This window comes from Pelecanus crispus, chromosome 1 (genome assembly GCF_030463565.1).
Source record: "Pelecanus crispus isolate bPelCri1 chromosome 1, bPelCri1.pri, whole genome shotgun sequence".
NCBI classification, from domain to species: Eukaryota; Metazoa; Chordata; class Aves; order Pelecaniformes; family Pelecanidae; genus Pelecanus; species Pelecanus crispus.
The window spans coordinates 227,400,358-227,414,662 of record NC_134643.1 but is presented as its reverse complement, the minus strand read 5'-3'; the positions used below and the strand labels follow the sequence as shown (position 1 = coordinate 227,414,662).

The 14,305-nt window shown below is 53.3% G+C and overlaps 1 protein-coding gene across 2 annotated transcripts; it reads left to right on the top strand.

The window, feature by feature from the left end:
- The first annotated feature begins 8,151 nt into the window (after positions 1-8,151).
- On the top strand, positions 8,152-14,045 carry LOC104025616 (hemoglobin subunit rho). 2 transcript variants are annotated; one of them, XM_075727785.1, is made up of 4 exons: positions 8,152-10,228; positions 10,961-12,360; positions 12,477-12,699; positions 13,751-14,045. In XM_075727785.1, exons 2-4 carry the CDS (start codon positions 12,269-12,271, stop codon positions 13,877-13,879), a joined length of 444 nt encoding a protein of 147 aa, XP_075583900.1. In that variant the 5' UTR covers positions 8,152-10,228; positions 10,961-12,268; the 3' UTR covers positions 13,880-14,045. The 2 variants fall into 2 exon arrangements, with proteins under 2 accessions (XP_075583900.1, XP_009477923.1); XM_009479648.2 differs by having other exon boundaries at positions 8,152-12,360.
- The last annotated feature ends 260 nt before the right edge of the window (positions 14,046-14,305 follow it).

The window sequence follows — 14,305 nt, the reverse complement described above, 5'->3', positions numbered from 1 at the left end:
CTTTTGATGCATCTGTGTTATTCTAACCTTTGGCAATCGTAGGTGCCTTGCAGTCAGTGAATTTATCACCGGTAATCCAAAGAACCTGTGTGTCTGTTGCTTTAATAAATTGCTTTGATTTATTGGTCTAGCGTGATGTGGTCATTGAACGCGACCACACACTTTAAGTGTGGCCGTGATAGTTCATGCAGCACGACTAGACGAAAGGTGCCTACGTTATTTGTGAATCCGGAATCGTGATAGTTCAGTGTGCTGAACGCGACCAGACTTATAACGATAAATTGGGTACCTTCCAAAGCCAAAAGGTGCCTGCGTTATTTGTGAATCCGGAATCGTGATAGTTCAGTGTGCTGAACGCGACCGGACTTATAACGATAAATTGGGTACCTTCCAAAGCCTCCCTTCACGCAACAGGAGCTGGGGGTGTTCAGCCTGGAGAAGAGGAGGCTGAGGGGAGACCTGATCGCTCTCTACAACTCCCTGACAGGAGGGGGCAGGGAGGGGGGTGTTGGGCTCTTCTCCCATGTAGTTAGCAATAGGGCGAGAGGAAATGGGCTCAAGCTGCGCCATGGGAGGTTTAGGTTGGAAATTAGGAAAAGTTTCTTTATGGAAAGGGTGGTCAAGCATTGGAGCAGGCTGCCCAGAGAGGTGGTGGAGTCCCCATCCCTGGAAGTGTTCAAAAACTGGGCAGAGGTGGCACTTGGGGACATGGTTCAGTCTGGTCTACCCTTGATTGGCTTAGAGTAGACTTGGTAGTGTAGGTTAATGGTTGGACTGGATGATCTTCAAGGTCTTTTCCAACCTAAACAATTCTATGATTCTATGAGTCTATGATTCTATGAGTCCATGAGACTGATCACAGCGGGTTCTGCCTGGGATGGTGGCCCAGGAGGGGTGGCAGCGGTCTTATTTTCAGAGTGAACTGAAATAAGCAGACCATATTCCCATCCTGGATACCTGGGTGTAAATTCCAGGCAGCTACACAAAAAAGATGCATTCCACATGGACCGTCAAGAGGGACGTTTGCTCACCGCTAGCTCAGGCGCCAGCACTGACTCTTCACACACCCCAGGAGGCAGCGAAGCGGCGTGCAGCCCTTTCCCTCTGCCCTGACCCCAGGCTGACTGGAGACTCACTGCCGCACCGGTACCTTCTGCTGCAGGTTACTACATGGTGCTACCATCTCATCCCAGTGCGTGGACCTTGCTCCCAGTTGCTCCAGCAGAGATGCAGGGCTAGGGCTGGCAGAAAGACAAACTCTCTGCAGGTACAATCCCTCCTGCACCAGGGGATAAACTGGCATGGGGGCTTTCCCAGAGCAAAGCTGAGCCAGTTTCTGTAAACCCAGGCACCTGGAGGTGACGTTAGAGCCTTCCCAGTCCAGACCAGCTCCAAAGGGGTTTGCTGTCTCTGTGCCCAAACATGCAATGTGAAAGCATCGGCCTCTCAAATGCTTGTGCATATGGCCAATTCCCGTTAAAAAGAGGTGTATGTGAGAGTCCCTGAGTGCTGTTATAGGGTCAAAACAAAGGATGAAAAGGGTACAGAGGAGGAAAAGGAAGAAACCAGGAAATTCACCCACAAAGTCCGTCCTTGTGCATCTCCTTAGACCCAGAACGTGCAGAAGGGACTTGGTCCCAGCCCAGAAAAGCCAGAAAATACAGCAGCTGGATGCCTTGCTCTTGATGGAGACAGAGTGAGGCCCTCCCCCAGGAGTCAGCTGCTGAGAAGGCAAAACTGGGTTTTGCTAGCAGAGAGATTTACTGAATTTGGGGAGGGGGTTCACTAGAGCAGCACAGCTTCATGCTGTGCAGGCAGCAGTGCAGAACAGGGCATTTATTGGAGCAGGGAGACACTGTCCTTGTCCCTTTTCTCAGCTGGTGGCCATGCACACCTGCCTCAGCCTGATGCCCAAGGTCCATTTTTTTATCACCAAGGTCAGGTCAGGAGCAAAATTCACCCCCAGCCGGATGGTCCGCTGTGTGCACAGGGAGCAGGAAGCCCCTCAGAAAGCTCTCCGTTCCTTCCCTGGCCTCTGCAGGTGGTTTCTGACCATGCTTTGTCACCATGAGAGGATGGACCCCGCAGCCTGGAGACTCTCAGGAGGGGCAATGGGTGCAAGGGGCTTTCACACATCTTGCTGGTGTGCAAATGAGAGTGCAAAGCACCGGGGAACAGCTGTGCTGCCGCTCTGGCTTTGTGTTGGTAACACCTCTGGAAAAGAGGGGGGTAAATCAAGCCTTGGGGGAGCTGGAGGCAGCTCATTGCCCCCCAGCTCTGCTCTGTGCTCCTCTGCCCTTCGTCACACAGGGAACCAAACCTGGGTTGCACTTCTGAGAGTGGGTTTGGATTAACTCCCAGGTTAATGGTGGTTAGCACCAAACGGCCTGGCCGGAAAAGCAGCACCCAAACTGGGGAAGGGCTTGGGGCACCCAAATCCCAGCACCTCCCCTGGAAATCCCAGCCACCGATGGGAGCATGGTCCAGAGGAAGCCCAGGCACCACGGGGCATCCCCCTGCCCAATGCTCGCAGGCTGGCAGCACAACCGGGTGTCCAGGGCTGTGCCTCAGTTTCCCCTCTCACCCCATCCTGCCTTGGCTTGACCTTGGCACGCCGTGGGGTTTCACCGACACTAGATGGAGCAGGAACCCTCCCACAGTTGCAGGGTGTCCGCCGGGGCCCCCGGCAGCGGGTTTGCCATCCTCCGAAATTGCACCCACCTCTGGAACCACACAGGGCATGGAGTCTGTGGTTGTGGGTCCGGTGCTGTGCTGTGCCAGGCCCCCGCAGCCGCGATGCGCCGTTCCCCGGTTACACGACTCGCCATACACACGACTCGCACGGTGCCACAGGGGGTTTGTGGGGAGGCTGGGTGTTCCAGGGGGAACAAGCCGGGTCTGCCCCGGTGACTCTTGCAGGGTGGCTGGGCCAGCCTTGCTTTTCTTTCCCCCTCCCTTCCTTAAACCCATGCCTCAGTTTCCCTGCCTGGAAAAAGAGGGTTTGCTTCCATTTGCACCAGCCCGAAGGTCTGTTGGTCCTCTTCCCAGTGCTGCACGCATGAACTGGCACAGACATGGCTCACGTCTGTTCACGCATGAACTGGCACAGAGGTTGCCCCAGGGAGTGCCGCGTTTCAAACATGAAGGAAAAGGCGCTTCCCAGGGCAGCGAAGGAGCCTTCAAATCCTGACTGTGTGCCTGTTTGGAAGGGGCTCATATAAAACACCAGCTCCTGGGATGACAGGAGATCCCAGGTGAATTTTGTGCCTTAGGATGTACGGGAGCTCAGTCTGGACAGCTTAATGCTTTGGAACACAAATGTTTTGTGCTGTGGATCACCCTAAACCACATTTACCCAAAAGCTCCTGGATCCCAGTGAAAGGGGCCAGCTTTACCACACATGCAAGAGCGTGCCCCGAGTGCGGCAGGCTCAGCTCTCACCCCCACGGAGTCGTGCTCGGTACGGTCAGGAGGGCATTGCACAAACACCAACACCTGGCATCGCTTTCCAGCTGCAATGCTAACAAAAGCCTGGCTAGGGAAGATTATATTTTGTTGTACCCCTGGGGTAGGAGGAGGGCATGGGACAGCAAACAGAGCACTCAGATCCCCTGAGATGTGGTGTGCTTCCCTCTCCTATGGAAAAAGGAAAGGTTTCTAAAGCAGGCGGCACATTTCATCACCACCCCCTGTTCCCAGGCTTGCAACAGGGCAAAAGGGGAGGATGAAGAAGAGGGCCTGGTTATAAGGACACGTCCTAATATCCCTTTGGGAATATGAGTCACCTGAGCCTGCCATGGGCTCTGCCCCAGAGATGGAGGGCAGACATAAAAGCCACACTGCCGCAGGGGTGAACAGCCTGCGCTTGCCCGGGTAATCCAGGGCCACCATCTCTCTCCTGGTTCTGCTAAGAAAAATAAATAAAAAAAAAAAGCTAAATATTTTTCAGCTGGTTGCCCCACTGCCTCAGCAGAAATATTTTCTGCTGTGTCAGAAGTCTGACACAGCATAAAGGGGATCGCGGCTCCTCGGCCAAGGGCTGCTTTATCGCTGCGCAGCCAGGCTCCCGTCTGTGCTGTCTGAGTTATCACCCCGCCACAGCCCCGCGCTGCAGCTGGGCTGGGAGAGGCTGCTGTGACTCAGCACCCTGCCCCGTGCTGGTGCAAACTCATCGCACTCGATTTGCGATGGAAGAACCCGCCACAGCAATACAGCAGAAATAGCTGAAACACCCCACTGCGGAAAATGCGCTTGAGTCCTGGGCATGGGAGTGAGAGCCCCGTCTGGCTCTGCCAGGCAGGCGGTGCTGGTTTCAGAGCTGCCTTTCTGCCTGGGTGTCTGAAGAGGACCCTCAAAATAAAGTGTCCATCTGGGCTGGAGCGAAACAGGGTCTGTGGGACGTTCCCTGACCTCCATCTCAGCTCAGCCCCACAGAGATGCCATTATCTGGAACTCCCTGGGAGAAAGGGGATCTGCCTAGTGCACGATGCTGGGATAATGGCTTGGTGCTGTGGAGGGCTGAGCAAAATTAATAACGACCTTCAGGCCAGTCCCTGATTCACCCACGAGTCCTGGGACCACAGAGGTGCTGGGATGAGCTGCCGAACAGCGGGGCCTCTGGCGCAGCAGCTGCAGAGAGGCTCTGCCAAGGGCCGCCCCAAACGCAGGGCTTTGGTGCATCGCTCAGGGCAGGGGCTGCTCTCCCATGTGAGGGGTGCCCGGTGCAGGCAGCCTTCAAGCAGCCACTCAGCGGCTGCAGAGGGATTGCCCCAGGTGCCATCCCATTTTCAGAGCCACTTTTGCTACTTGAAAAAGTAGCGGGTGCCAGGTGGGAGTCAGGTCTGCCTTTGTGCCTTCCTAAAACCAAGTCCCACCACAGAAACAGGTCTGGCTCTGTCCATTGCCAGCATTAACTGCTCAAAAGGCGTCGGGGGAATTAAACCCATGCAGAAGACATGTTCCTGCCCCAGCTGGTCCTATGCCACAAACAGGAGGAGAAAATTCCTTTTCTGAGCTCAGCAATGCACTTCTTGGTCCCATAGGAGCCTTCCTTGCTCACAGGGACATCTTTCATTAGCAAGTGCCCCAGGACTGTAAGGTCTGGGACACAGCTCTCGTGGTTCCCATCCAGTGCTGGGGGCTTTTTGGGGGGCCTGTGGTTAAGGGAGCCTTCTGCAAAGCAATGACAGGCAGAGCCAGCCAGACCTGCAGCAGCTGTAGTGCTGGGAGGACTGGCTGGGTCCCTTGGAGCTAACCTGCTCCTTAGAAAAAAGGATGCCTGAGCCTCGTTAGGGAGGAAGCGAGGCCATTTGCTCTTACTCGGAAGTCTGGGGTTTCGATGTGTGGAGGGTTACCTGCTCTCCACACTGAACTGGGGTTGTTCAGCCTGGAGAAGAGGAGGCTGAGGGGAGACCTTATCGCTCTCTACAACTACCTAACAGGAGGTTGTAGTGAGGGGGGTGTTGGTCTCTTCTCCCAAGCAACAAGCGATAGGACAAAAGGAAATGGGCTCAAGCTGCGCCAGGGGAGGTTTAGATTGGATATTAGGAGAAATTTCTTCACAGAAAGAGTAGTCAAGCATTGGACCAGGCTGCCCAGAGAGGTGGGGGAGTCCCCATCCCTGGAAGTGTTCAAAAACCGGGCAGAGGTGGCACTTGGGGACATGGTTTAGTCTGGTCTACCCTTGATTGGCTTAGTGTGGACTTGGTAGTGTAGGTTGATGGTTGGACTGGATGATCTTCAAGGGCTTTTCCAACCTAAACGATTCTATGATTCTATACTTCTGCCCAGCACGAGTACAACCAAGCATCTTCCTGGAGCAGCAAGCTCCTCTGCTCTTCCTGCAGCAAGACCCAGCTCAGTTTGTCCAAGGTGGCCTGGACTCCCTTAGTGACCACAGGTGAGGAAAGACATGGGGAGGAGAGGAGAGCGGACTTACCTATCAGGTGTGAGAGTGCTCCCCAAGGCAGGAGCACGGGCAAGGGCTGGGGGAAGCGGTGGAGGAAGGCAGCATTGGACACCATTAGCAGCTGAGCAAAGGAGGTGGCTGGTGCCTGCTCTTGAGATTTGGAGCCATGTGTGCCTTGAGAGCACTGCAAAAGCCCCAGGATTTTCAGAGGCAGAGGCTTCATGCCTCTTGTCTAAGGTCCCGAGGATGGTCTCCAACCTGCCTGGCATGGCTGGGCTCCCTCCCGCAGGGATTTCCCTCCCCAGCCCATCCCACAGCCAGCGAGCCCAGACCCTCTGTGCTCCATGGGCTGATCCTGACCTCCTGTGCCAGCACCTATTTGGCTCTGCAGCTCTTCCCTTCCTGGGCCTGTAAAGCACGCAGGGTCCAGCCCTGGGCAATGGGTATTTCTGGCCACTTTCTGCTCTCCTGAACTGACAACTGTGAGTTTGAGCCCTGCAGAACGGCACTTGCAAAAAAGTGGAGTCCAGGGGAATTCCCCCCTGACTTGGCAGAGTGCAGAGACACAGGAGGGTGAAGGCACCAGGACAGCTCCCAACTCCAGACACTGTTTGTGTCTGCAGAACTGCAGGGATACTGCACACCACCAAGGATCAGGACTTTCGGATTAGCCACAGTCCAGCTGAACTGCCAGCAAGAGACAGCAGGGCGGTTGCACTGCAGGATTTTAGTGTGTCAGCGCAGGGACACAGTGTCACACGCAGGGCTGCGTTGATGCCCAACAGCTTTTTGCTTTGTAGGTTTCCTAACCAGGTGTCGTGGTTCAGCCCCAGCCAGCAGCTCAGCACCACGCGGCCGCTCGCTCACTCCCCCTACCCCGATGGGATGGGGAGAGAATCGGAGGAGTAAGAGTGAGAAACACTCCTGGGTTGAGATAAGAACAGTTTAATAATTGAAATAAAGTAAAATAGTAATGATAAGAATAACAATATAATAGTGATGATAATAATAATAACAACAATATCCAAAGCAAGTGATGCCCAATGCAATTGCTCACCATCCGCCGACCCATGCCCAGCCAGTCCCCAGCAGCGATCGCTGCTCCCCGGCCAACCCCCCCAGTTTCTATACTGCCCATGATGCCGTATGGTATGGAATGGCCCTTGGGGCAGTTGGGATCAACTCTTCTGGCTGTGCCCCCTCCCAGCTTCTTGTGCCCCTGGCAGAGCCTGGGAAGCTGAAAAGTCCTTGACTGGCATAAGCAGCACTGAGCAACAACTAAACCATCAGCGTGTTATCAGCATTCTTCTCCTACTAAATCCAAACCACAGCACTATGCCTGCTACTGGGAAGAAAATTAACTCTATCCCAGCCGAAACCAGGACACCAGGGAGCTATAATTCATGGTTATCCCATGGTATTATAATCACTTATAAAGGGACCTGTTCTGTGGGTCTGATTTTCCATCCCTTTCTCTCTCCTCTGCTCACCTTCTGCTCTGGCAGTGCCCATAGGCCCTGGGGAACACACATTTAGGGATCCCCACATTGCTAAAGGAGCAGAGGGGAGGGCTTGGTGCTTGACAGTCAGCTCCCATCCTCCTGATGGTACACACTTCGCACTGGTGTGAAAGCTGCCTTTGGGCACTAGGCAATGATGAAGGAAATCCTGAAATCCTATCCTGTAACACCTCTCACCTACCCTAAGAGAAAAAATGGTAGGAAAACTCAATTTACCCCATGGATACCAGGGCCGCACACTGGTGTGACTAGCAAACGGTGGCTGATGTGTGGATGAAGGTGTGCCTGTATGGCTGCCCGTATGCCAGCAGGCAGCAGAGCCAGACCCCAGCCCCACTAATAATTTCTGCTAAATCCAGTGGCAGAAAACAGGCTGTCACATCTTGAGCGTGGCCGGGCGCTGGCTTTTATCTCGAGTTGCAGCAAGGGTGGTGAGGAGCTATCTGGTACAGGGCTCGCAGGGCGTGGGTGGTGATGAGCTGCCCCCGAGTGATAGAGCAGGAGCTGGGCATGGCCAGGGCGGTGGAGTCCCAGCCAGCCCCTGTCAGGCTGATAGTTGGGTGTCGTGCCACATTGCATTGGAGATGCTACACCGGCCTTAGCACGGCAAAGCAAAGCAGAGCCCTGCTCTGGGAGAAGTGGTGCTGCAATGGTGCAGCACGGTCCAGCAGCAAAATGTGCACCGTGCTGCGATGGGGACTCATCACACACCTGCTCACAGCTGGAAAGCCCCATCTGGCTGCCTCAACCCCTGCCCCATTGCTCTTCCCCTCTGCACCCCGGGGAAGTTTTGCAGCAACCACGTCCCTCACTCGAGCCATCCCACTCGGGTGTCCCCTCCAGCCCAGAGCTTGCGTGGGCTCGTTTTGCAGCCCAGGGCAGAGGTTCTGGTAGGAAGCCACAGGCTGGACCTTCCTTCCAGGAGCCTGAGTCCTTCTTGTGCTGAGCAGCTGAAAACCCCAGTGAGGGTGAGGGGTGAGAGCAAACCATCAACTAGGTTATAGGCAGGAAAAACAACTGCCTTAAATGAAACTGCCTTGGAGACAGCTCGTCATGGATAAAAAAGCTGCTTTTGCCTATTTCTGGATTGCTTTTGCCCGAGTTCTCGTGTTGAGGGATAACTCAGAAGCTGTTTAATTAAATCTTTAGCTTTTCCCTGAATATCCTGGCTCGTATGCCTGACCTCGTGCCTCTCATTCCTTCACCTCACTCAGCTCTGAACCCCCCACAGGCTGACACTGGACTGGCTTTAGGGCTGAGAATGTCCTGGTGAATCCCTTTACAGGGACACAGGGACAGGGTTGTATGAACAGGGTGAGGCCACATCTCCTGCTGTGCCTGGGAGGTTCTCCGTGCATTTCTGTTGCAACCAGCCCCCAACCTCTAGACAGCGTCACCCGAGACCCAGATTTCAGACCCAGATGATCTCCTACAAAACCAAAGCAATATAGTAAAAAGCTCTAAGGCAATTAAAACACTGAGGCCCATGCTTGCGTGATAAGTAAGTCATTACGTGGTGTGAAATCCAGGCCAGAGCAGTCAGAGCAAGCGGTGCTCCGCACCTCTTGGAGCCAGGCCTAGAGGGTACAGAGGGTTAAACCTGGATCCTGAAATTAGAGATCCACATTCGGGGCAGAGAGGCATTCATTTAACCTGCAGTTATATTTCCCCTTAGTTTATTGTTACGGCACAGAAACAATTTGAAATATCTTTGTGTTGAAAGCAGAGTGCCTTGGGCGATGAGCCACAGCTAAATTAGATAACTCTCTTTGCGGTAATAACATCAAGCACTCTGCTTGCTTGCTGTAAAACTCCAATCTGTTGTGAATCTCCACCGTGGTGCGCCTGTACCTCTTCTGTTTGTGGTCTTTCCTATGCTCTCTTTCCCTCCTAAGGAAAAAAATTGTGTTTTCAGAAATTCTCCTTGGCTTTCATGTTCAGGCTAGTAACCAGACAGTCCCAGCCAGGAAAAGAGTTGTATAAATTATGGTGATTCAGAGCAGCCTGCTACTGCTCTGCATTTCCCTGAGTTAGTCTTTGACCACACCCCGAATGGGTTTAGAGCTGCCATTCTGCTGGTTTCCTTACGGTCTGTAAGCATGTTGTAAGGCTTTGCTCTGGTCCTTAATTTGGGGTTCACCTGGATAGTAACCTGAAGCCCCCTTTTGCCCCAAGCACCATTTCTGGAGCAACCCTTTACAGGGTATCTGCATTAGCAGTGTGATGGGGGCAAGTTAGCTCTGGCCATCAAGTTAAATCAAGGCACCAGTGCTATACTGGACACAGCCAAAAGGACCGGTGGGGTAGGAGTAGGCTGAAGTTCATACATGAATCTGCAGCCCAGAGTGCCTGTAAAAAAAGGTCATTGCTCTTACGGACTCTCCACATCCAGAGGCGTACAAGTCTCTGATGTGACCCTAACCCAATTAGCTGGCTGATTCACCTGCTAGTATTCCTTCTCTATGAGTGTCCGTCCTGCGGGATTTAAAGAGTTTAAAGAATTACTGGGGGTATAAAAGAAGCCATTAAAAGGAATCAATACAGAAAAGCAGCACCAAACGAGCTGGAATGACTTCAGCCTCTCTTCCTCCTCTTTCCTCTGCTTTTCCCCTTCCCCTCAGCTCTTTGTGGCCATCGTTAACCATCCTGTGAAGAAGTGGTCCTGCTCCTGCAACTGCACCAGCAAAACCGGACCAGAATGGGTCAAAGAATGGGACCAGGACCTCAGGTTTCTCACTGCAAGCCATGTCTCTGCCTGCTTTTCTGCAGAGTCCAGAAAACCAGCATTTTTTAACCACAGGTTCTTGTTAATAGTAATACTGCAGTTAATACTCTCCTCCAAGCCTCTGTTTGATGTTGTCCTGCTTGTCCCAGCTTTGCACTCCTCCTGCTCTCTGCCACCCCTCCCCAAGCTTTTTCATGCTGCTGGTTCAAATGCAGACGAAAAGCATCATTATATTTTCTCTTTTAAAGTTCAGCTCTGCAGAGCTGAAAATGAGACTCCTATCACAGATGAGACAAATGCATTGCTAATATTAGACCCAGATGTAGCTTGGATTTTATTTTCGGTGTGGGTCTGACAGGAAATGCAGACTACAGGACGAGAGAAGTACTAAATGAAAAGGCAATGCTAGGTCAATTATTGTCATCCGCCAGCTGAGCGTGCAGCTGTTTTGGGCAGCTCTGTGCTCAGTTGTATGGGCTGGCTGGCTCACATGATGTGAATATCTGCCTGTGAATTTAGGGTTGCACATATTTGATTTCACTCTTTGAGTCCTGTCTTATTGAAAATTGACAACTTCTGAAGTCTTCAGATCTCCTTAAGAACCGAGGGTATATGACTGTGTGTCTGCTCTTTAGGTGAGGAGCTAAAGCAAGCGCTGGCCACCTACACGATACATTTATCTGCACTGAGCAGCCTCCCCTCCACATTGTGTTATCAGAACACTCCGGTGGCTCGCTTGCTGCTGAAAGGGGCCTGTGGGCCTTGCCTAGGATTCAGAAATTTTAAAAAATGAATAATTCCTCCTAGGACCCTGTGGCAAGGAGCTGATATGTGACTACAGATGTGAACCGCCCCAACTGGATGATAGTGATGGGCTTGTGCCACTGCTCAGTGTGGCTCCAATGAGATCAATGGACCAGTATTGATCTGTAACTGGAATGGGTCAGAGGTCTGGATGAAACCTCCTAAACTGCCTACAGACAGACCTAAAGTCCACGGTCTTGTCAAGATGCCCTGCACCTCATGCATCCTGGCTTTGCCTCTCTGAGCATGGGAGCACAGCTTCACCTGACGCCTGAAAAACAGGAAAACACCCGTGTAGTTCAATGGGAAAGTGACACCCAGAGTCAAGCAAAAGTCTTTGGTTAGATCTTGAACTGGTGGAAATGGATGTTGCTGGTCTGGTTGTAACATGGCGGGTCCTGCTATACTTATGCAAGGCATTTAATTTCCCAGCAGGGACAGGCTAGTGAAGTGTCTGCCTTGGTTAATACTGTACACACATTAAAAGAGCAGAGGAGCCTGCCCCCAGGCACAGCCTGCCCCCGCACCAGCATCCCACACAGGTATTCCTTGAGACCTGGAGCATGAGGAGGGGATTTCTGTTTCCTTAGCACCAAGCATGGCTGCACGTCTGTGGATCTCCAGCACATAGTTCAGGTATGGAGGAACTGGACTGACAGGATGATGTTTTCCACACTTTTTCCTGATGAAAGGTGCCTGCTTAGGAAAAAGGGTAGGAACTTCTCTGTGGGTCTGTGTGTCCACAGCTGCAGAGCTGCGGCCAAGGGTAACAGCATTCCGCATCCCCAAGAGTGTTATCCCATGCAGAAGGGTCTGTGAAGTGCCTAAGTTCATAAATCAGGTCATCTATCCTATCAGAGAAATATCCCTCAAGTTCAGAGAGCCTGTAAATCCTGCAGAGGACCCAAAGGCTGAGTGCTGCCGGCATGAAGCTGTTGTAAAGCACCTTGCACATGGGTCAGTGCCCAGGGTGCAGGCTGCAGGGCATGGGGTGGCATGTGCATGCCTGCGGTGAGCAGGCAGTCACGGGGGCAGGGGGGGAAGGGAGATAAGAGGGTATTCTGTCCTGAGCCTGCCTGTTAAGCAAGTGACAGGGCTTTTTCCTTGAAGACCACACCTCACTGCAGACTGACCACTCCATGGACAGCCCGACCCACTGCTGGTGGGGACCCTCATCCGGGCCCCAGCCAATGACCCCGCAGCGCAGGACGGGGTGGAGCTGCTGTCAGTGGATAAAAGCCTTTGTGGGGTCTGTGGCTCAGCTACGGGGTCTGTGTCCTCCTGCAACTCTGAGCAAAGCCGCCTGCCACCATGGTGCACTGGTCAGCTGAAGAGAAGCAGCTCATCACCAGCCTCTGGAGCAAGGTCAATGTGGAGGAATGCGGTGCCGAGGCTCTGGCCAGGTAGGTCCAGCTCCTGGGCATCTGCTCAGCTGCACCCTGGATAGAGAAACTGTGGCAATTGCATTTGGGAGCATTAACATGTCTGTGTCTGCTTGTGCCCCTCCATCTCTTCCCAGGCTGCTGATTGTCTACCCCTGGACCCAGAGGTTCTTTGACAACTTTGGGAACCTCTCCAGCCCCACCGCCATCATCGGCAACCCCAGGGTCCGTGCCCATGGCAAGAAAGTGCTCACCTCCTTCGGGGAAGCCGTCAAGAACCTGGAAAACCTCAAGACAACCTATGCCAAGCTGTCCGAGCTGCACTGTGAGAAGCTGCATGTGGACCCCGAGAACTTCAGGGTGAGCTGTGCTTGGGGCTTGACCCTCTCTCCCTCCATCCTGCAGAGTATCTCAGTGCCTGGAGGGTTTCAAACAAGCATAGATGACATGTATTTTAGTTACCAAACAGAAAGGGGTTAGCTTGGATGGAAAATGGGGGATAGGGGAAGGTTGGGCATTTGATAATGCCAGGGAAATGCCAGGCTCCAGGCTGTGAGGGGTCTGGGGACAAATATAGGGAGATGCTCTGAAAGCCTGGAGGCTCGTGCAGGCATGGCTTGAGAAAAGTGGGAGAAGGATGCAGGGAGGCCAAGTGAGGCTGAGGGTGGAGAGCATGGAAGGAAGTGCCTGAAGGGTGCTGCCGCCGTGTTGGTGCCATGTGCAGGCTCTCTGTGGCACATCCTGGCCCCGACGATGGGGACCACTTCATCTCCCCTTTTTCCAAGGCTGATAGACATGGGAGGAGAGGGAAAAGCAAGTGGGATGGTCAGGGACTGGACACTGATGGGAAGAGAAGCAGACTGGGATTAGAGACAGAAGGACAGGTCTGAGCGTGAGGACAAGCTCAGCAGATGAGGGAGAGGAGCAGGAGGGGAATGAAGCAAAAGAGGTCTGGGTGCAGGGGGATGAGAGTTCACTGCAGGTGAAGAGAGGCAGCAGTTCAGGCTGGAAGGGATTGAGAGGGCTGGATGTGGCTGATGGCCTCTGTTTTGTGGATGTAGCTGGTAGACCTTGCACTGACCTAACCCTCTGCTCATGGGGTAGGCATGGGGTTTCACAGCAGAAAAAAAAAAAAGGAAAAAAGACAGAAAAGGTCCGTAAATAAAGTCTAGAGGCTGGAAAAAGCAGGTGTGAGATGAAGCAGAGAAAGAGGAGGTGGATACTGGTGCATGCAGTCAGCACAGGACTCTTCCTGCGCAGAGAATTCAGCTAAAAGAGCTTCCCTGGGTCGCAGCCTCCAGCACCCACCAGAGCAGCTGGGTTCCCTCCAGCCCCTGGTCCCTGGGTCCTGCGCAGGGCGGAGGGGTGTTCGACACTGCGCTGACCTGATTTCCTTCCTTCTCTTCTCCAGCTCCTGGGAGACATCCTCATCATTGTGCTGGCTGCACACTTCACCAAGGACTTCACTCCTGCCTGCCAGGCCACTTGGCAGAAGCTGGTCGGCGTGGTAGCCCATGCTCTGGCCTACAAGTACCATTAAACCCGCCAGAAGCAGATGTGTCTGTAACAGTCAATTAAAACAAACACATTTTCTGGACTTCTTACTGTGCTCCTGTGTCTCTGTGGCTGCCTGTGGGTTGGGAGGGAGGGAGAAAAGGGCATGAAAGGAGGAAGATGGGCTCCAGGCTGCTGGGAGCATCATGCTCCAGAAAGGCAGCCAGGGGATGCTACTTTTCCCAGCTATTTGGGCTCTCTCCAAAAGGCATCAGCCTGCTCACTGCTGCCTTTTCCTGCCTGCCCGGCGGGGCTGGTCCTGGACCTCCATGCACAAAGTGATGCTGGGGTGTCCCTCGCATACAGAGTTCCAGTAGGAAGTCTGGGGATACTGGACTCTAAAGCAGCGATGGGCACATGCCAGCCCACCTAGCACCTCCGAGCTTGCTGAAATCACCGGGGGTGTGGATTT